Below are 23986 nucleotides of genomic sequence, written 5' to 3' on the forward strand. Positions count from 1 at the left end.
CTTCAGCATTCTTCTGTAGCACCACATTTCGAAAGCTTCTATTCTCTTCTTGTCCAAACTATTTACCGTCCATGTTTCACTTCCATACATGGCTACACTCCATACAAATACTTTCAGAAATGACTTCCTGACACTTAAATCTATACTCGATGTTAACAAATTTCTCTTCTTCAGAAACGCTTTCCTTGCCATTGCCAGTCTACATTTTATATCCTCTCTACTTCCACCATCATCAGTTATTTTGCTCCCCAAATAGCAAAACTCCTTTACTACTTTAAGTGTCTCATTTCCTAATCTAATACCCTCAACATCACCCGACTTAATTCGACTACATTCAATTATCCTCGTTTTGCTTTTGTTGATGTTCATCTTATATCCTCCCTTCAAGACACCATCCATTCCATTCAACTGCTCTTCCAAGTCCTTTGCTGTCTCTGACAGAATTACAATGTCATCGGCGAACCTCAAAGTTTTTATTTCTTCTCCATGGATTTTAATACCTACTCCGAATTTTTCTTTTGTTTCCTTTACTGCTTGCTCAATATACAGATTGAATAACATCGGGGAGAGCTACAACCCTGTCTTACTCCCTTCTTAACAACTGCTTCCCTTTCATGTCCCTCGACTCTTATAACTGCCATCTGGTTTCAGTACAAATTGTAAATAGCCTTTCGCTCCCTGTATTTTACCCCTGCCACTTTTAGAATTTGAAAGAGAGTATTCCAGTCAACATTGTCAAAAGCTTTCTCTAAGTCTACTAATGCTAGAAACGTAGGTTTGCCTTTCCTTAATCTTTCTTCTAAGATAAGTCGTAAGGTCAGTATTGCCTCACGTGTTCCAACATTTCCACGGAATCCAAACTGATCTTCCCCGAGGTTGGCTTCTACCAGTTTTTCCATTCGTGTTAGTATTTTGCAGCTGTGGCTTATTAAACTGATTGTTCGGTAATTTTCACATCTGTCAACACCTGCTTTCTTTGGGATTGGAATTATTATATTCTTCTTGAAGTCTGAGGGTATTTCGCCTGTTTCATACATCTTGCTCACCAGATGGTAGAGTTTTGTCAGGACTGGCTCTCCCAAGGCCGTCAGTAGTTCCAATGGAATGTTGTCTACTCCGGGGGCCTTGTTTCGACTCAGGTCTTTCAGTGCTCTGTCAAACTCTTCACGCAGTATCGTATCTCCCATTTCGTCTTCATCTACATCCTCTTCCATTTCCATAATATTGTCCTCAAGTTCATCGCCCTTGTATAGACCCTCTATATACTCCTTCCACCTTTCTGCTTTCCCTTCTTTGCTTAGAACTGGGTTTCCATCTGAGCTCTTGATGTTCATACAAGTGGTTCTCTTTTCTCCAAAGGTCTCTTTAATTTTCCTGTAGGCATTATCTATCTTACCCCTAGTGAGATAAGCCTCTACATCCTTACATTCGTCCTCTAGCCATCCCTGCTTAGCCATTTTGCACTTCCTGTCGATCTCATTTTTGAGACGTTTGTATTCCTTTTTGCCTGCTTCACTTACTGCATTTTTATATTTTCTCCTTTCATCAATTAAATTCAATATTTCTTCTGTCACCCAAGGATTTCTACTAGCCCTCATCTTTTTACCTACTTGATCCTCCGCTGCCTTCATTACTTCATCCCTCAAAGCTACCCATTCTTCTTTTACTGTATTTCTCTCCCCCATTCCTGTCAATTGTTCCCTTATGCTCTCCCTGAAACTCTGTACAACCTCTGGTTCTTTCAGTTTATCCAGGTCCCATCTCCTTAAATTCCCACCTTTTTGCAGTTTCTTCAGTTTTAATCTGCAGGTCATAACCAATAGATTGTGGTCAGAGTCCACATCTGCCCCTGGAAATGTCTTACAATTTAAAACCTGGTTCCTAAATCTCTGTCTTACCATTATGTAATCTATCTGATACCTTTCAGTATCTCCAGGGTTCTTCCATGTATACAACCTTCTATCATGATTCTTAAACCAAGTGTTAGCTATGATTAAGTTGTGCTCTGTGCAAAATTCTACCAGGCGGCTCCCTCTTTCATTTCTTAGCCCCAATCCATATTCACCTACTACGTTTCCTTCTCTCCCTTTTCATCATCAACTATTACAGAGTAACAGCAGATAAACAGGCCACAATACAGTGTAACCCCTGCCCTCCCCCAAATTCAATGCTTAACAGTAATAACAAGTGAGCAGCGACACCATCCAGAATCATATTCTCACTAGTGGGTGCTGAAGCCACTGCACCACATGTACTCTTCTCACAATGCTCACTGCATGTCGCAGAAATAAGTATGGATGCAGGAACATTTCCATTAGCTGCTTGAACACTGGAAAAGGTCATCTGGACCGATGAGTTCCAGTAGAAGTTGATGCACACCATTGGCAGGAGAAACATTTGTCACATGAGACAATGAATCCAGCTTGTCAACAGAACATTCCTAAGGCAACAGTGATACATGTTCTTATACAAAGGACTTCTGTACGAGACGAGAGGAATGGTGCATGATACACCTGACATCAGCTCTCTATGGTAAATGATACATAAATGATACAGCAAGCTACAGTCTGACTATGTGCACCTGTTTGCTGTTTGCTTGCATACAAAAGAACCACAGGTGAGTTGCGGCTCCAACAAGAATTGTAACACTCTGATGTTATTACGATGTGTCAGCACAATTTGAAGAACATTCCACAAACATTAGGATTCTTATGTAGTCTCCCACCAGCACAAGATCTAAATCCTAACTGGGATGCCATCATGCCATGGAAACAATTTATACTGTTTTTAATGAGTTATGAGTTGAACTAGCAGAACTTGGCCATCATTTTCCTGTTTCATAAGAAGAGGGACAAAGCAATATGTGAAAATTATCACTGCATCACTTTACTCGTTGTTGTATACAAAGTCTTGGACAAAGTCACTGCTATGGGATCGCTCCACTTGCTGAAAAGGTGATAGTTTTCTACAGGGTAATCAACAACTGATCGTATCTTCACTGTAAAGCTAATAATGAAAAATTTCTATGGATATAATGTGGATGTGCATCAGCTCTTTGTAGATTGTACACAGGCTCACGACAGCATCAAAAGGAAAGGTCTGTATCAGACCCAAATGGACATGGAATTTCCATGTAAACTAATCAGATTGGTGCAAATGACACGCACTGGCATGAAATGAACGAAAACCTAGCATACACCAATGATGATTCTAAGCTGTATTGAAGACTTAAAGAGCTGGAAGAAGGATTTTGCAATTGTGAAAAAGGGCAGACGTCTTGGGACTCCAATTAAACAACACTAAAGCTCAATTTCTTTTCGCTCCCAGAAGTAACACTGCTGTTACAGACAAATGCCAGTTGAATGGATTCAACTTTGAGAGATGTGAGAATTTCCAGAATTTTGGAGTGCTGCTAAGTGATGATAACAGCACGTGTGAAGAAATGAAAGCAAGGATTGCCATAGGAATCAAGCTTACTGGACCCCAACTAAGATCATTCAGTCACATAGCCTGAGTAGAAAATCGGAGGTGACTATATATCAAACACTTATAAGGCTGATGGTAATGAATGGCTCGAAATGTGGATGACTGTGGCAAAAGAGAAGTTCCTGACAAACTGGAGAGGAAAGCAACAAGAATGATTTTTGAAGCAATGGGTGAGGCAGGGCAATGGACAATATGCAAAAACAAGGAATTAGAAGAACTATATGGCTATAATGACCTAGTTTCGGAAATCAAGAGCAACAGATTAAGATGGTTCGACCATGTAGATTGAATGTCAGAGGAGAAATCTGTCATGAAGGTCTACAGAGGAAATACAGGTGGCAGATGGAAGGTGCAAAGGAAGACCATGGAAACAATGGCTGGATGATGTACAGAATGATCTGAGAAAGACATGGCAAGCAGAAGATCCTTAAGACTGAGTTGCGACTGTTGGAGAGGCTAAGGCTCTACATGGGCTGAAGCACAAATGAGTAAGTAATCAATCATGTTTCACTGAAGAATCAACAATGAAGAGTATATGACTATTAGAAAATCAATTCCTTTAATGGTCTGATGTATCTGATGATGATTTATTATTTTTTATAGGTAAGGAAGTTGGAAAATCCACGCCATTTTGTGCTAAAAGGACTCTTAAGTTTGATGCCATTGTACATAAAAACAACCACAGCACCATTCGATTTAAAATATATTTGATTCATTTAGGAATAGTAATAAAGAACAATACTAAAATTATGTTATCAAGAGATTTGTTACATAAAAGAAGTACTTTCATTAAAGTCAGCTTAAGCCAATTATACTGTTTATCCACTGCAATTTTAATCAATCGACATACTCTTTATCTATCTTTGGTAATAAGTGTTACAGTAATGATATTTCCACAAAATGGCTTACTGTTTCTTTATAATTTATGTAATATCTGCTCAAAATTACATGCAATTAAAAAAATATTACCTTAGTAGCAGATGTCTTACCATATCACACATATCAACGTCAGCTCCAGCATGCAAGAGCAGTAATGCACAGTCCTCACGAACAGTGGCCAAAGCCACATGAAGAGGTGTTCGGCCATTACAGTCTGGAATATCAAGTGAAATGTCAGGGCACGCAATCAGTCGACGTACACACGTTGTACGACCATGTAATGCTGCTTCATGTAATGCTGTTCCGCCATCCTGTGGATGAGAGAATACACACATAATAAAACTCATGTCATGCTGTAGATTGTTCCAGTTCCCAATACAGATATAAGGAAATCTGAGAGTAAACATTTATCACTCTGTCTGGCAAATGACAGACACAAAAGGACAAGTGGCATGACAAGAACTGTCATACAGAAAGTAAGTTTAAATAAGGAGAATACAATGGTTTGCATTACATCCTAAATGACAGAAAATGTTTCTTTGAGTTTAATAAGTAAATAATAATTCAAATTTATTTTGTATTGTAAATAATCATAATCTTTCTTATATTTCCCCCTTCTGTGTGCAACAATACAGGATGAAACTTCCTGGCAGATTAAAACTGTGTGGCAGACCGAGACTCGAACTCGGGACCTTTGCCTTTCATGGGCAAGTGCTCTACGAACTGAGCTACCCAAGCACGACTCGCGCCCCGTCCTCACAGTTTTACTTCTGCACACAGTTTTAATCTGCCAGGAAGTTTTATATCAGCGCACACTCCGCTGCAGAGTGAAAATCTCATTCTGGAATACAGGATGAGACAGAGCAGTACCTCCCATTTCCTAAACCTTGCCAGTCGTTCTCCTTCATCCCTCTTCCTTCGCCTTCAATCCTTCTCAAAGAAGCAGCAGCCCACTGGCTCCAAAAGCTTGCATATTTCTTTAACCTTTACATATATTTTCTCCTGCCACTGCTTGATGAGGATATTTCCTTATCTATCTAGTCATTTAGCAATTTTTCTGATTTACCTATGGTGTCAGCTATCCATACACTTTTAATAACTGATTCTCCTACATCTACATCTATGTGATTACTCTGCTATTCACAATAAAGTGCCTGGTAGAGGGCTCAGTGAAACATCTTCAAGCTGTCTCTCTACTGTTCCACTCTCAAACAGCGCATGGGAAAAACGAACACTTAAATTTTTCTGTGCGAGCCCTGTTTTCTCTTATTTTATCGTGATCACCATTTCTCCCTATGTAGGTGGGTGCCATCAGAATTTTTTTGCAATTGGAGGAGAAAACTGGTGATTGAAATTTCATAATAAGATCTCGTCACAATGAAAAATGCCTTTGTTTTAATGATTGCCACTCCAATTCACATATCATGTCTGTGGCACTATCTCCTCTACTTTGTGATAATACAAAATGATCTATCCTTCTTTGTACTTTTTTGACATCATCCATCAGTCCCATCTGATGTGGATCCCACACCACACAGCAATACTCCAGAACAGGGCAGACAAGCGTGGTATCCGTTGCACCTTCTAAATGTTCTGCCAATAAATCACAGTCTTTGGTTTGCTCTACTCACATTATCTATGTGATCATTTCAATTTAGGGTATTTGTAACTGTAACCCCCAAGTATTTAGTTGAACTTACAGCCTTAAGATTAGTGTGACTTATCGCGTAAATGAAATTCAGTGAATTTCTTTTAGTACTCATGTGAATAACTTCAAACTTTTCTTTATTCAGGGGCAACTGCCACTTTTTGCAGCATGCAGGTATCTTATCTAAATCATTTTGCAATTAATTTTGGTCATCTGATGACTTTACAAGATGGTAAATAACAGCATCATCTGCAAACAATCCAAGACGGCTACTGAGGTCTTCTCCCACATCGTTAATATAGATCAGGAACAATAGAGGGTCTATAACACTTCATTGAAGCCTGATATTACTTCTGTTTTACTTGATGGCTTTTTTACTTGATGGCTTTCCGTCCATTACTACGAACTGTGACCTTTCTGACAGGAAATCACGAATCCAGTCGCACAACTGAGGTAAAACGATCCAATTAATAGTTTAGTCCAATTGTCAAGTATAACTTCTACTCACACTATTTCAGAGGAACTATCTACTTCAATTTCACTACAAGGCAAACTACTTCTGACAGCAATAAATACTCCATCACTAATTGTACTGAATCTATCCTTTCTGAACACTGTTAGATCATTTGAAAAAAATTCGCTGAACTTATTTCTGGCTTTAGTCAGCTTTCTGTACCTCTAACTATTTGAGCTTCAGTACATTCTATTAGGGTTTGGAGCTCTGGTTCTTTTCCAACAAAGCTACGACAATTTACAACAACAATACCGATCATTTCTAAAAGTAACTTACTGTGTTTTACCTGCCCTCTTTCAGGCGGACACCGTTTCTGTGTGAGGCCCTCTAACATAAAAAATCGCCCAGTCTCTTCCACATTGCCCCACTACCCGTGTAACTGCTTCCTGTGTGTAGTGGACTCCTGGCCTATTAAGTAGAACCTAGAAACCCACCACCCAATGGCGCAAGTAAAGGAATCTGCAGCCTATATGGTCACGGAACCGCCTGAGCCTCCGATTCAGACCCTCCACTCGGCTCTGCACCAAAGGAACACAGTTGCTTCTATTGATGATGGGGCAGATGGTGAGCTCAACCTCAATCTCGCAAGCAAGACTGACAGTCTTTACCATTTCTGCTAGCCACCCAAAACCAGAGAGAATATCCTCCGATCCAAAGTGATGTATGTCATTGGTACCAACATGAGCCACCACCTGCAGTTGGCTACACCCTGTACTCTTCACGGCATCCGGAAGCAGCCTTTCCACATCCGGAATGACTCCCCCCCTGGTAGGCACACGGAGTGTACAATGGCTTCCTTCCCCTCCTTGGCAGCCATGTTCCTAAGGGGTTCCATTACACGCCTAACGTTGCAGCTCCCAACTACCAGCAAACCCACCCTCTGTGAATGCCCAGACCTGGCAGGCCGAGAAGCTTCCTCTGGAACAGGGTGGACGACTGCATCCAGCTCAGACACATCGTCAGCCACAGATAATGCCCAAAACCTGTTCATCAAAGGAACTGGGAAGGCCCTACTATCAGCCCCTCAGGAAGCTTTTCACTGCCTGCTAGACTTTGGAATGATCTCGCACTCGACCAGGCCAGCCAGTCCCCGGGGCAGCCACAGTTGTGGACCGACCAGGGAACACATGGGACGTGCTCGACATCCCTTGCATACCCGCATCCGACTCCCCACAGTGATGCCCTAGGCAGCAGCCTCAAGCTGTGTGGTGGAAGCCAATGCAGCCTGGAGCTGTGAGTGAAGGGTCGACAACTCAGCTACAATACTTTACTGCACGTTTTTCCAAGTGTTTACATCCGTGGCTGAAGTTTTGCAGTGTACTTCTGAACTGTTAACAATAAAAAAGCACATTTCACCACATCTGGTAAGATGTGGAACACATACTGTATTATGAAATGGTAACTCAAAGTTAATTGTTCGTGTAAAATGTATTGCACTCCCTCTATTCATAAGCTTATTATGTGAGCTACTAAATATCCCTTCAAGTGGTTACTATCTTAGTAATGTGATGTGCACTTTCGTGATGTTTACAACTGTGATGGCAGTTTAGTGAATTATTTAACACACATGATCTTCAGTACTAGTACAGGCCTGTTGAAATCAGTTGCTCATCCCGTAACGTCGAACTTTGAGAAGACGACTACTTGGAAACCTTAATCAACACAGTAACTCAAATATACACAACAAAAACACACAAAGCAATTGCTTTAAAAATCTATCTGAACAACATATAACTACATGAGGTGTGACCAAAAAGTAATGGGAATTTTTTAATTCAATGGGCTTTTTACATCCGATTTTCAGATTTTTTTATCTTGTTAGTACACATGTTCTTGATTTCTGTTTGCATTTTCAGCTTTTTTGAATATTTAGTTTCTTTATGTGAGACTGCGTGCTTCTTCCATGTCAATTGTCACTGAAGCTAAAATCTTCTGAATTGTTTGGCTTCATCATATTTCTTCACACAATCGATGTTTCAACATCTCTGCTGGAATTTTCTTCAGGATCTTGTGGTGGCCACTGTAGAATGGGCCTAATCTACAGTGGATCATCCTGTGGTGTCCACTGTAGATTGGGCCCTATCTACTGTGTGTCGACACCACAAGACCCTGAAGAAGGTCCCAGAAGAAGGCTCAAAACTATTTCAAGAAATATGATGCAGCTTAACAACCAAGAAGATTTTTAACTTTATTTAGTTTATTGCTGACAGTAGAAAAGGATACAAGTGTTTTCGACGATCAGAAAAATTTTACTTTCAAAGAAAGCGGGTCGAAGAATTGGCATTAAATTTTGCATAAACAATGGAATAATGTGCACCACTGCATTCAAAATGATGACTGTGGCTTTTGATTAATCTACTATGAGTAAGACAAGAGTTTACAAGTGACAAACATTTAAAAGATGGTTGAGAAGATGTTGAAAATGACGACCAGGCTGGGTGACCTAGCACATCAATTACTGACAACAATGTGGAAGAAGTAAAGAATAACCATCAGAGAGGTTCCATGTCCTTTGGCTCATGCCAAGCAATTTTTTCAGATGTTTTGGGATTAAAACATGTAGCAGCAAATTCCGTTCCAAAATTGTTGAATTTCAACCAAAAACGACATCATATATATGTTGCTCAGGAATTGCTGAATGAGCTGACAACTATGCACAAATTCTAAAGAAAGTTACAACAGGAGACGAAACATGGGTATATTAGTATGATACTGAAACCAAGTCCCAATAATCCCAATGGAAAACGCATGAAGAGCCAAGACCAAAAAAAATTCAACAAGTTTAATTACATGTGAAGGTCCTTCTCACTGTTTTCTTCAATAGTGATGGGACAATGCATCATGAATTCCTATCTTATGGTTGTATGGTCAATAAGGAATACTACCTGTAAGTTATGCACCATTTGCATGAAGCAATCCAAAGAAAACTACTACAATTGTGGCAAAATCACTCACGAAAACTGCATCACGATAATGCTCCCGTTCAAATCTCAATGCTCGTTTGCGATTTTTGGGCAAAAAATAAAACTGTTATCTTGCCTTGGCCACTGTATTCACTGGACATGGCCCACTGTGACTTCTGTCTATTCTTGAGGCTTCAAGAGAACAATGAAAGGACACCATTTTGCCACCATCGATGAGATAAAAACCAAATCTCTGAAGAATATGAACACCGTAACGAAAAAGGAGTTAAAGAAGTGCTTCCCAGACCAAAAAAAGGGCTGGCAAAAGTGTTTTACATCGGAGGGGGATTGCTTTGAATGGAAAAAGGTTGATGCTGACAAATAAATAAATATTCTTTACAAAAAAAAAAAAAAAAATTCCTATTAGTTCTTGATCGCACCTCACGTTGTTGTTGTTGCTGTTGTTGCTGTTGTTATGGTCTTCAGTCGAAAGACTGGTTTGGTGCAGCTGTCCATGTTGCTCTATCCTGTGTAAGCCTCTTCATCTCCGAGTAACTACTGCAACTACATACTTCTGAATCTGCTTAGTGAATTTATCTCTTGGTCCCTCTACAGTTTTTACCCTCCATGCTTCCCTCTAATACTAAATTGGTGATCCCTTGATGCCTCAGAACATGTCCTACCAACCGATCCCTTCTTCTAGTCAAGTTGTGCCACAAACTCCTCTTCTCCCCAATTCTGTTCAATACCGCCTCATTAGTTATGTGATCTATCCATCTAATCTTCAGCATTCTTCAGTAGCAGGACATTTCAAAAGCTTCTATTCTCTTTTTCTCTAAACTGTTTATCCTCCATGTTTCACATCCATATATGGCTACAATCCATAGAAATACTTTTAGACAAGACTTCCTGACACTTAGATCTATAATCGATGTTAACAAATTTCTCTTCTTCAGAAATGCTTTCCTTGCCATCACCAGTCTATGTTTTATATCCTCTCTACTTCAACCATCCCCAGTTATTTTGCTGCCCAAATAGCAAAACTCATCTACTACTTTAAGCGTCTCATTTCATAATCTAATTCCCCCACATCACCTGATTTAATTTGAATACATTCCTTATTCTTGTTTTGCTTTTGTTGTTGTTCATCTTATACCCTCCTTTTAAGACACTGTCCATTCTGTTGAATTGCTCTTCCATGTCCTTTACTGTCTCTAACAGAATTACAATGTCATTGGCAAAACTCAAAGTTTTCATTTCTTCTACATGGATATTAATTCCTACTCCTAATTTTTCTTTTGTTTCCTTTACTGCTTGCTCAATATACAGATTAAATAACATCGGGGATAGGCTACAACCCTGTCTCACTGCCTTCCCGACCACTTCTTCCCTTTTATGCCCCTCAACTTTTGTAACTGCCATCTAGTACGTGTACAGATTGTAAATAGCCTTTCGTTCCCTGTATTTGATGCCTGCCACCTTCAGAATTTGAAATAGATTATTTCAGTCAACACTGTCAAAAGCTTTCTCTAAGTCTACAAACGCTACAAACATAGATTTGCCTTTCCTTAATCTATCTTCCAAGATAAGTCGTAGGGCCGGTATTGCCTCACGTGTTCCAACATTTCTATGGAATCCAAAAGGATCTTTCCTGAGGCTGGCTTCTACCAGTTTTTCCACTTGTCTGTAAAGAATTCGTGTTAGTGTTTTGCAGCTGTGACTTATTAAACTGATAGTTCAGTAATTTTCACACCTGTCGCCACCTTTCTTTGGGATTGAAATTATATTCTTCTTGAAGTCTGAGGGTATTTCGCCTGTCTCATACATCTTGCTCACCAGGTGGTAGAGTTTTGTCAGGGCTGGCTCTCCCAAGGCTATCAGTAGTTCTAACAGAATGTTGTCTACTCCTGGGACCTTGTTTCGACTCATGCCTTTCAGTGCAATGTCAAACTTTTCACACAGTATCATATTTCCCATTTCATCTTCACCTTTTGTCCTCTTCCATTTCCATAATATTTTCCTCAAGTACATCGCTCTTGTATAGACCCTCTATATACTCCTTCCACCTTTATGCTTTCCCTTCCTTGCTTAGAACTGGATTTACATCTGAGCTCTTGATATTCATAGAAGTGGTTCTTGTTTCTCCAAAGGTTTCTTTAATTTTCCTGTAGACAGTATCTATCTTACCCCCAGCAATTCATGCCTCTACATCCTTACATTTGTCCTCTAGCCATCCCTACTCAGCCATTTTGCACTTCCTGACAATCTCATTTTTGAGACATTTGTATTTCTTTTTGCCTGCTTCATTTACTGCATTTTTATATTTTCTCCTTTCATCAATTAAATTCAATAACTCTCCTGTTACCCAAGGATTTCTACTAGCCTTCATCCTCTTACCTACTTGATCCTCTATTGCCTTCACTACTTCATCTCTCATAGCTACCCATTCTTCTCCTACCAAATTTCTTTCCCCCATTCATGTCAGTTGTTCCCTAACGATCTCTCTGAAACTCTCTACAACTTCAGGTTCTTTCAGATTATCCAGGTCCCATATCTATTAATTCTTACCTTTTTGCAGTTTCTTCAGTTTTAATCTACAGTTCATAACTAATAGACTGTGGTCAGAGTTCACATCTGCCCCTGGAAATTTCTTACAATTTAAAACCTGGTTCCTAAATCTCTGTCTTACCATTACACAATCTATCTGAAACCTTCCAGTGTCTGCAGGCCTCTTCCACATATACAACCTTCTTTCATGATTCTTAAACCAAGTGTTAACTATGATTAAGTTATGCATGATGAAAATTATACCATGCGGCTTCCTCTTTCATTCCTTACCCCCATTCCATATTCACCTGCTACTTTTCCTTTTCCTACAATTGAATTCCAGTCCCCAATTACTATTAAATTTTTGTCTCCCTTCACAATCTGAATGATTTCTTTAATCTCATCACATTTATTCACTCTCTTTGTCATCTGCAGAGCTAGTTGGCATATAAACTTGTACTACTGTAGTAGGCGTGGGCTTTGTATTTATCTTGGCTACAATAATGCATTCACTATGCTGTTCACAGTAGCTTACCCATGCTCCTATATATATATATTTTTTTTCATTATTAAACCTACTCCTGCATTACCCCTATCTGAGTTTGTATTTATATCCCTGTATTCACCTGACCAGAAGTCGTCTTCCCCCTGCCACCTAACCTCACTAATTCCCACTATACCTAAGTTTAACCTATCCATTTCCCTTTTTAAATTTTCTAACCTATTTGCCCAATTAAGGGATCTGACAATCCACGCTCCAATCCATAGAATGCCAGTTTTGTTTCTCCTGATAACGATGTCCTCCTGAGTAGTCCACACCCAGAGATCTGAATGGGGGACTATTTTACCTCCGCAATATTTTACCCAAGAGGACACCATCATCATTTAACAATACAGTAAAGCTGCATGCCCTTGGGAAAAATGATGGCCGTACTTTCCCCTTGCTTTCAGTGTTTTGCAGTACCAGCACAACAAGGCCATTTTGGTTAATGTTACAAGTCCAGATCAGTCAATCATCCAGACTATTGCCCCTGCAACTACTGAAAATGCTGCTGCCTCTCTTCAGGAACTACACATTTGTCTGGCTTCTCAACAGATACCCTCCATTATGGTTGCACCTACGGCTACCTGTATCGCTGAGGCATGCAAGCCTCCCCACCAATGGCAGGGTCCATGGTTCATGGGGGGGGGGGGGGGGGGGGGGGGGGGGGGGGGGGGTGGATTATTTAATTATAGATAAAAAAAATCTACTCACCAAGTGTCAGTGGAACACACACATAAAAGACTGTTGTGATTGGTAAGCTTTTGGAACCAGTGGCTCCTTCTTCAGGCAGAAGGGTTGAAGGGGAAGGAAGAAGGGTGAAGGAAAAGTAGTGGTGAGGTCTAGGAAAAGGGGTAGATATCAGGAAGTCACCCAGAACCTCAGGTCAGGGGAGACTTATTGTAAAGGATAAGAAGGAAAGACTGATTGTTGGGGACTGCATCGGTGAGATTTGACAACACACATCCAGCATTGCTTCATAACCCTTCCTCAAGTCCCTATAACATGACCCTAACCTGTCCTCTCCAGAACTTCAGGCCCTACGTTCCCTAAAAGCTGTCAGCAGATAATCCCATCATTATCCTCCCAGCAGACGAAGGACCTACCACTGTGGTACTTGACTGAAATGAATATGGTAGTGAAGGTCTACGCCAGCTGTCTAACACCACTACATTCATCGTCTGCCATCAAGATCCCATCCCTGTGATTCATACTGACCTGCAGTCGTTCCTTAAAACCTCAGGCCCCTCAAAAGAACTAACCACTCAATTCATAGAACTTCTCATCCCACCCAAACCATGCGCCCCCCCCCCCCCCCCCTTTTACCTTCTCCCTAAGATACAAAAACCCAATCATTGTGGCTGTCCTATAGTTAATCACTTCAAATACAATGGTTGGTATCTTTGATAGCAACCACTTACTACATTGTCTGTAATTTGTGCCCATCCTTCTCCCATTCCAACCACAAACCTTGCTTGTCGCCATTGATGCCACCCCTCTATGCCAACAACCCCCACATCCATGGTCTGTCAGCTCCTGAACATTTCCTCAGTCAGTGCCCACTTTATTCCAAACCTATGACATACTTCCTAATCACCTTAATCAACTTTATACTTGCCAACAACTACTTCACCTTTGAGGGGCAGACAGGGGGATGGCCATGGGAATCAGGGTGGCTCCTTCCTATGCCAACCTTTCCATGGTACAATTGGAGGGGGCTTTCCTGGGATCCATAAGTCTTCAGCCCCTGGTTTGGTTTAGATACATTGATGACATCTTTACCACATGGCTCATGGTGAGGCTGACCTGTTAAAATTCCTGGAATCTCTGAGTACCTTCTCCTAATTAAATTCCAAATCCCATGCCACTTTCCATGATGTTGATCTCGTCCTCCTCCAGCTACACACTTCTATTCACATAAAACCTACTAACAAATAACAGTACTTACATTTTGACAGCTGCCATCCTTTCCATGTCAAACATTCCCTCCCATACAGCCTTGTAATTCAAGGCAAAGTTGTTTCAGAAACTTTGCACTGTTGTTTTTGTTGACACACAGTTGCGTATAGGCCAAATTTGTGGAACCATATTTTTGTGTTTATCTGTAATTTAACTAACTTATTCTTAATAAACTATCACATTTATCATGAGTGAAAAGTGCTTGACTTGCCGTAGTTAGGTCGAGGCTTTGGTGTGATGGGTGCTGTAGTTTTTTCCATGTGGGTGACTGTAGTGGTGTGGGAATAGGGGAAGTAAATGAGACTCATCAGTGGTTTTGTAGGATTTGTAGTAGAGATAGGAAGATACTAGAACAGGAGGGGAAAATTGCTGCCCTTCAGGCTGAGTTACACAAGGCCGAGGGAGATCTTGACAGGTTAAGGAGGGAGGAGGGTAAAGAGAGGTAGAAAGTGGCAACAGGCAACAAGAGGAACAGGCCTAGAACTTTGTCTGACAGTTTTGCGGTGAATGTGGAAAATAGATTTGACCTGTTGCTTCAGTTAGAAGCTGGTGGGCCTCAAGCAGTTGCAAGTGTAGACAGGGCACAACACACTTTCAGCAGGAAATTGAAAAGTAAGAATTTAGGGAAATCAGTAAAGAAAAAGAAAGTGTTGCTGTTAGGTAGTTCCCATGGCAGAGGTGTTGGCCAACTTTTGCAGGATGACTAGGATCAGAATACCAGGTCACCAATTTTTTTAAACCTAGTGCTGGTCTGGAGCAGGTGACAGAGGATTTAGGAACACTTTGCAAAGATTTCACTAAGGAAGACACCGTGGTTATAGTGGGTGGGGCAGGTAATAGTATTGACAGAGATCCTGGGTACAGTATAGTGTGTGACCTGGCAAAGGTTGCATCGGCATCGAAGCATACTAGTGTTGAGTTTGTATCTGTTCTTGGGCCCCATGAGCGACATCATTTTCTTCTGTCAAGAGAGTTAATTTGGAGTTGGAATGGTTGCTTATGTTGGGTGCAGGGTCACACATTGGTGTGGTTCCTGTTGATTCTCTCAACAGGTGGGATTATACTAGGCATGGCCTTCACCTCAACAGGAAGAGGAAGGGAAAACTGGCTGGGAAAATAGCAGGAAAGTTAAAGGGGGGAGGCACTGTCCAGTTGCCTTATATTAAAAGGATATATTGATACTCGCCACACAGATCACAGTTTTCAAGAGACTGGTGATAAAACAATTCATTTATGATGCCGAGTTAATATAAGGGGATACACAGAAAAGTTCTAGGCCTGGGACAAGGCCTTAGCACCTGGAGATAAAATTGGCCATGTGTGTGTCAGTTCTGCTCTTGTAATTGTGTAATGGTTTTGCTTTCTATGTGTGACAAAGAATTTGGTCTATAGCTGAATAATATCTAATAGTCTTTTTCACTGTGACTGCCTGTCACTCAATGCCTCCTCCAGACAATTGTACAATATTACTGACATCAATACCATCTCTGCCCCAGGCCAAGAACTCTTCACAGTATCCTCCCATATTACGTGTACACAAAGTAACTCAACTCAGCTTCTTACATGAGTTATTACATCACCAATCTCTTGAGAACTGTTATCTAAGTACAGAGTATATATTCACAGAAGAAATCATTTTTGTCTGACAATGTTTCCAGTTAATGTAACTGGATAGCAGTGGCTTGGCGAGTAGATTTTCTATCTATCCAATTACATTATAGTTTCAAAAATTGACTACTTTCGTTGATATAATGTCTCCAGGTACCAAGTAACATGCTTGCTTAATATGCACAGTAATATTCCAACATTAACTCACTAAGTTTTGTGTTGAGACATTGACTCCAGCATTGACAAGAAAGCTGAGAGCATCTTCTTGTCCATGACGAGCTGCCCAAATCAGTGGTGTGTCACCTGAGTCATCTTTGGCCTGTAGATTTGCTCCAGATGTGTTTAGTAACTCCAGAACATTTACTTGTCCACAGCCTGCTGCCACATGTGCAGGACTGACTCTCTCCTGTAACACAAAAGATGTAAGACTGCGGCAATCTTTTGTGTAGGTTTCACACATTATTGCGTGCTATGTACAGAGTGTTTATGTTGAATGCTTTGAGTTGTGGTAGTACTTATCGAAACACAAAAAATAAGTCCAATAAACATGGGTACAGAAACGGATACTTTCCGAGATAACCATGTGTTTATAGGAAGGGTTGCATGATGCTGGGTTGCGCGTGTTAACACAATCATTGGACTGGCACACTGTCAAATTTGTCGGCAGGATGTTATGATGTCTTACTCGCAGTACTCTACCTACCATTAGGTGGGCTGCAGTCAGTTGTGTGGTTTGAGTCCTGTTGTAGGCTACATTAGTTTTCGTCATATCAGTCTGCATTATTGTACAGAACTGTCAATCCTGGATATGTATTATGATATTTTACCTTCTTCCAAATCTGGATTCTCAAATTCACTTATGTGTTTACTGTTATTGCGCTATTTATATACACAAAGGGTATAGTACACTTACATTGTCTCTCTTTGACCACTTATTAGCAATGGAAGCTTACTACTCAAAAAGTGAAACGGTGGACATGATATTCTGCTATGGTTTAGCAAATGTATGTAGCCTATGAGCCTGTGCCCTCTATGCTGCAAAATATCCACAGTGCAGAGTGCCCTCTGATAAACTGTTCAGGAAACTTTTCCAGCATCTGAGGGACACAGGTACCCTTGCAACTTGGAAGACTGAAAATGGAAGGCTCCAAACAAGCCACACATCCAACATAGTCATCTGGAACAAAGTGTGCAACTAGTGTGTGACAATTAGCAGCAGCAGCAGCTGCTGCTGCTGCTGCTGCTGCAGAAGGCATGTCTCACTCAATTATCAGGGCAGGGGGTTCTTCATGAACAACTGCTGTACTCATATAATCTGCAAAGTGTTCCAGCCCCAAGGCCACAGGATCATCATGGCAGATGGCAGTTCTGTCAATGGCTGTTGCAGATGTATAGAGCAGATCCACTGTTCACGTCCAAGATTTTATTTACTGATGTGATGGGAATCACAAGAGATGGTGTTACGAATTTCCACAACCAGCTTGTGTGAGCAGATGTAAAGCCCGAAGCATTTCAGGAAAGAGGACATCAACATTGATTCTCAATCAACGTATGGGCAAGTGTACTTGCAGATAGAGTAATAGGACTGTACAAGATATCACAAAGGTTAACCGGGGCACCTTATCTGGACTTCAAGCATGTAGTTCAAGCATGATGGTGCACCACCACACTTTCGTCACAATGTGCTTGAACATCTGATGCAGACATTTCAGGACCACTGGAGTAGTTGAGGAGGCCACACATCTTGGCCTGCTCATAGCCCACACCTCAATTCCCTAGACATTTGGTTATGGGGGCACTTGAAGGAATTGGTCTATGCAATGCCTATCAAAGATGTGTGGACACTTACAGGGTTGCATCTTCAATGCATGCCAGCAGGTACAATAACAACCAAGTGTACTCCAAATACTCCAAAGGGTGTGTCATTCCTTATGCCGGAGGGCAGAGGGATGCACTGTCATGAACAGTTGCCACATTTAATACCTCCTGTAAACATGTGTTTATTGCAGAAATTATGCATTTCTGGACTCATAATTACTGGACTCATTTTTCTTGTTTCAATCAGTACTACCACCTCTCAAAGTATACGACACTATTTTTAACAGACTGTACACTCATTTTGTTCTCTTGGTAGAGGAGTCTATCAGGAATCACAGAGTTATGCATCATACCTACAGTAGCTGGCTTATGATCACCACCTTCTATTATGGGATAGAAAGGGAGTTTATCTTTGTCACTTAAATGAACACTGTATTAGACACAGCTTCCTCCTCACTTATAGCCATTCATCATGTGATGACGGATTTTTTTCTTCGGTGAAAAATTCAAAGGAAAATTGCTTTGTGCCCAGAGTGGTTACTTACCTTGCATAACTTACACTAGTTTGTTATTAAAAATTATAGTGTTTTGGACCATTAACTGTGTGGGACACATCAGATGAAATACTTGAAGATCACTAAATGCATCTGAGTCCATGAGAGCTGCTCTTCAAAGGAGGGGCATATTAATCATCAGTAGCACAGACAATCATGATGATAGGTTTTCTGATCAGATTACATAAAGGTCTTTGTTGTCTCTTTTTCTAAACTGGTGTGGTATGAGATGAATATGGTTAAAACTGGATGAGCCAACCAATCCACATGACAACAAATTATCCAGCCTAAATGCTTACACTGGAAACAAAAGATGGATAAAGAAGGAAGAAAGATAGCATTTTAACATCCCATCAATGCAGAGGTCATTAGAGACAGAGCACAAGCTTGGAATATTTCAAGTGTGGGAAGTAAATTGGCTGTGCCCTTTCAAAGGGACCATCCTCGTATTTGCCTGGAATGCTTTAGGAAAATCATGGAAAACCTTAATTTGGAGGACCAGACAGATTTGAACCGTCATCATCCTGAACATGAATCATTTGTTACATAGTTTAATTCTTAATTTCTTTGCTTGTTTTTGGTACTTGCATTGTTTAATTCATAAATTTCGGGCGTATTATAGTATTTGAGAGTTGTAGCATCGCGTTTTAGTACCTGAATAGTGTAAAATCGCGTAGTCTCCTTCCGCCGCCGCCGAGCAGTGTGTCAGCAGTGCACAAGTGGCAGCATTACTGCATTTACTAGGCAATCTTGTATTGTAATAACCGTTTAAATTTTGTGTCGATTTGTTTGCGCTCTCTGTAGATTAGTTCAGACGTTCTTTGCACAACAGTTTTTAGCATGGATAGGGACTGCAACTGCTGTGTTCGGATGCAGGCTGAGTTGGCGTCCCTTCGCTCCCAGCTTCGGGCAGTGTTGGCTTCGGTCACACAGCTTGAGGCTGTTGCCAATGGGTATCACTGTGGGGGTCCGGATGGGGGTTTGTCGGGGACGGCCAGCTCGTCCCACGCATCCCCTGATCGGACTACGACTGTAGTTGCCCGGGATACTGCCCGCATTGAGGCTGATCCCTCACCTGTGGTAGTGTGGGAGGTCGTCTCAAGGTCTGGCAGGGGGCGAAAGACATTCCGGAGGGCTGAACGGAAGGCTTCTCCAGTTTGTCTGACGAACCGGTTTCAGGCTCTATCTCAGGCTGATACTGATCTTCGGCCTGACATGGCTGCTTGTCCTGTTCCAGAGGTTGCCCCTCAGTCTGCAAGATCCGGGCGGTCGCAGAGGGTGGGCTTACTGGTAGTTGGGAGCTACAACGTCAGGCGCGTAATGGGGCCCCTTAGGGATATGGCAGCAAGGGAGGGGAAGAAAACCAAAGTGCACTCCGTGTGCATACCGGGGGGAGTCATTCCAGATGTGGAAAGGGTCCTTCTGGATGCCATGAAGGGTACAGGGTGCACCCATCTGCAGGTGGTCGCTCATGTTGGCACCAATGATGTGTGTCGCTATGGATCGGAGGAAATCCTCTCTGGCTTCCGGCGGCTATCTGATTTGGTGAAGACTGCCAGTCTCGCTAGCGGGATGAAAGCAGAGCTCACCATCTGCAGCATCGTCGACAGGACTGACTGCGGACCTTTGGTACAGAGCCGAGTGGAGGGTCTGAATCAAAGGCTGAGACGGTTCTGCGACCGTGTGGGCTGCAGATTCCTCGACTTGCGCCATAGGGTGGTGGGGTTTCGGGTTCCGCTGGATAGGTCAGGAGTCCACTACACGCAACAAGCAGCTACACGGGTAGCAGGGGTTGTGTGGCGTGGGCTGGGTGGTTTTTTAGGTTAGATGGCCTCGGGCAAGTACAGAAAGGGCAACAGCCTCAACGGGTGCGGGCCAAAGTCAGGACATGCGGGGACCAAGCAGCAATCAGTATTGTAATTGTAAACTGTCGAAGCTGCGTTGGTAAAGTACCAGAACTTCAAGCGCTGATAGAAAGCACCGAAGCTGAAATCATTATAGGTACAGAAAGCTGGCTGAAGCCAGAGATAAATTCTGCCAAAATTTTTACAATGGTACAGACAGTGTTTAGAAAGGATAGATTGCATGCAACCGGTGGTGGAGTGTTCGTCGCTGTTAGCAGTAGTTTATCCTGTAGTGAAGTAGAAGTGGATAGTTCCTGTGAATTATTATGGGTGGAGGTTACACTCAAGTAGAAGTGGATAGTTCCTGTGAATTATTATGGGTGGAGGTTACACTCAACAACCAACCTAGGTTAATAATTGGCTCCTTTTACTGACCCCCCGACTCAGCAGCATTAGTGGCAGAACAACTGAGAGAAAATTTGGAATACATTTCACATAAATTTTTTCAGCATGTTATAGTCTTAGGTGGAGATTTCAATTTACCAGATATAGACTGGGACACTCAGATGTTTAGGACGGGTGGTAGGGACAGAGCATTGAGTGACATTATACTGAGTGCACTATCCGAAAATTACCTCGAACAATTAAACAGACAACCGACTTGTGGACATATCATCTTGGACCTACTGATAACAAACAGATCCGAACTTTTCGACTCTGTAAGTGCAGAACAGGCAATCAGTGATCATAAGACCATTGCAGCATCCCTGAATATGGAAGTTAATAGGAATATAAAAAAAGGGAGGAAGGTTTATCTGTTTAGCAAGAGTAATGGAAGGCAGATTTCAGACTACCTAACAGATCAAAACGAAAATTTCTGTTCCGACACTGACAATGTTGAGTGTTTATGGAAAAAGTTCAAGGCAATCGTAAAATGCGTTTTAGACAGGTACGTGCCGAGTAAAACTGTGAGGGACGGGAAAAACCCACCGTGGTACAACAACAAAGTTAGGAAACTACTGCGAAAGCAAAGAGAGCTTCACTCCAAGTTTAAACGCAGCCAAAACCTCTCAGACAAACAGAAGCTAAACGATGTCAAAGTTAGCGTAAGGAGGGCTGTGCGTGAAGCGTTCAGTGAATTCGAAAGTAAAATACTAGGTACCGCCTTGACAGAAAATCCTAGGAAGTTCTGGTCTTACGTTAAATCAGTAAGTGGCTCGAAACAGCATGTCCAGACACTCCGGGATGATGATGGCATTGAAACATAGGATGACAAGCGTAAAGCTGAAATACTAAACACCTTTTTCCAAAGCTGTTTCACGGAGGAAGACCGCACTGCAGTTCCTTCTCTAAATCCTCGCACAAACGAAAAAATGGCTGACATCGAAATAAGTGTCCAAGGAATAGAAAAGCAACTGAAATCACTCAACAGAGGAAAATACACTGGACCTGACGGGATAACAATTCGATTATACACAGAGTACGCGAAAGAACTTGCCCCCCTTCTAACAGCCGTGTACCGCAAGTCTCTAGAGAAACGGAAGGTTCCAAATGATTGGAAAAGAGCACAGGTAGTCCCAGTCTTCAAGAAGGGTCGTCAAGCAGATGCGCAAAACTATAGACCTATATCTCTGACGTCGATCTGTTGTAGAATTTTAGAACATGTTTTTTGCTCGAGTATCATGTCGTTTTTGGAAACTCAGAATCTACTATGAAGGAATCAACATGGATTCCGGAAACAGCGCTCGTGTGAGACCCAACTCGCTTTATTTGTTCATGAGACCCAGAAAATATTAGATACAGACTCCCGGGTAGATGCTATTTTTCTTGACTTCCGGAAGGCGTTCGATACAGTTCCGCACTGTCGCCTGATAAACAAAGTAAGAGCCTACGGAATATCAGACCAGCTGTGTGGCTGGATTGAAGAGTTTTTAGCAAACAGAACACAGCATGTTGTTATCAACGGAGAGACGTCTACAGACGTTAAAGTAGCCTCTGGCGTGCCACAGGGGAGTGTTATGGGACCATTGCTTTTCACAATATACATAAATGACCTAGTAGATAGTGTCGGAAGTTCCATGCGGCTTTTCACGGATGATGCTGTAGTATACAGAGAAGTTGCAGCATTAGAAAATTGTAGCGAAATGCAGGAAGGTCTGCAGTGAATAGGCACTTGGTGCAGCGAGTGGCAACTGACCCTTAACATAGACAAATGTAATGTATTGCGAATACATAGAAAGTAGGATCCTTTATTGTATGATTATATGATAGCGGAACAAACACTGGTAGCAGTTACTTCTGTAAAATATCTGGGAGTATGCGTGCGGAACGATTTGAAGTGGAATGATCATATAAAATTAATTGTTGGTAAGGCGGGTACCAGGTTGAGATTCATTTTGAGAGTCCTTAGAAAATGTAGTCCATCAACAAAGGAGGTGGCTTACAAAACACTTGTTCGACCTATACTTGAGTATTGCGCATCAGTGTGGGATCCGTACCAGATCGGGTCGACGGAGGAGATAGAGAAGATCCAAAGAAGAGCGGCGCGTTTCGTCACAGGGTTATTTGGTAACCGTGATAGCGTTACGGAGATGTTTAACAAACTCAAGTGGCAGACTCTGCAAGAGAGGCGCTCTGCATCGCGGTGTAGCTTGCTCGCCAGGTTTCGAGAGGGTGCGTTTCTGGATGAGGTATCGAATATATTGCTTCCCCCTACTTATACCTCTCGAGGAGATCACGAATGTAAAATTAGAGAGATTAGAGCGCGCACAGAGGCTTTCAGACAGTCGTTCTTCCCGCGAACCATACGCGACTGGAACAGGAAAGGGAGGTAATGACAGTGGCACGTAAAGTGCCCTCCGCCACACACCGTTGGGTGGCTTGCGAAGTATAAATGAAGATGTAGATGTAGAATCCAGTGTGCTAACCATTGCACCACCTCACTCGGGAGGAAGAACCAAGCTTAGGGTGTAACATCCAGTTGCCAACAAAGTCATAACAAATGGAGTTCAAGCTTGAATCGGGGAAGGATGGGGAAAGAAATTGACAATCATTTTAAATGAATAATACCAGCATTTGCCTTAAGCAATTTAGGTATAATAATAATAATAGTATTATTATTATTATTATTATTATTATTATTATTATTATTATACCTAAATTGCTCAAGGCAAATGCTGGTATTATAATATAAGTAGTAGTCCCGTGTGGGGTTGTTGGTACCGCCATCGGGCGCCTCCCCGGGTGGCGGATAGGGGAAAACTTCCTAGATATAGGTGGTACTGGGGAAATGAAATACCCAGGGTGGACCAAAAACCAATAAACCCAGTGGTGTCTGTTCAGCATCTGGCGGCCAGTGGTCAGCGTCTGTTCCTCTAGTTGAGGCGGCTGCACAAAATCTTCTCGAACTCAAAAATCGAGTCGTATACCTGTGGTCTCAAGAGAGATCACCACAAAAACTAAAATTCAACTTGAACGCATGATGGAAAAGATGACCACAGAGTAACTACCCCAGGCACCAGTCGATAGACTGGATTCACCTGATCATTGGATTCTGGGGGATCTGGGACACCATGCGGAGAAGAATCGGAGCTTCTCAAAAACACCTCATACTCTCAAAACGAAACATAAAAATTTTACTGGTGCAATTAATGTGAACACCCTCACTAAAACAGGCAAATTAAAG

The 23986-nt window shown here is 41.8% G+C and overlaps 1 protein-coding gene across 1 annotated transcript in view; it reads right to left on the reverse strand.

Moving 5' to 3' along the window:
- The window catches only part of LOC126174805 (death-associated protein kinase dapk-1-like), a 286891-nt gene that overhangs the window by 155699 nt on the left and 107206 nt on the right, over positions 1 to 23986 (reverse strand). Inside the window, exons 10-11 of the mRNA XM_049921178.1 lie at positions 16294 to 16491; positions 4476 to 4676 (exon numbers count right to left, since the gene is read on the reverse strand). Of these exons, the coding sequence (XP_049777135.1) occupies positions 4476 to 4676; positions 16294 to 16491 (399 nt within the window). The remainder of the gene's footprint in view (positions 1 to 4475; positions 4677 to 16293; positions 16492 to 23986) is intronic.

Source organism: Schistocerca cancellata, chromosome 3, assembly GCF_023864275.1.
Source record: "Schistocerca cancellata isolate TAMUIC-IGC-003103 chromosome 3, iqSchCanc2.1, whole genome shotgun sequence".
NCBI classification, from domain to species: domain Eukaryota; kingdom Metazoa; phylum Arthropoda; class Insecta; order Orthoptera; family Acrididae; genus Schistocerca; species Schistocerca cancellata.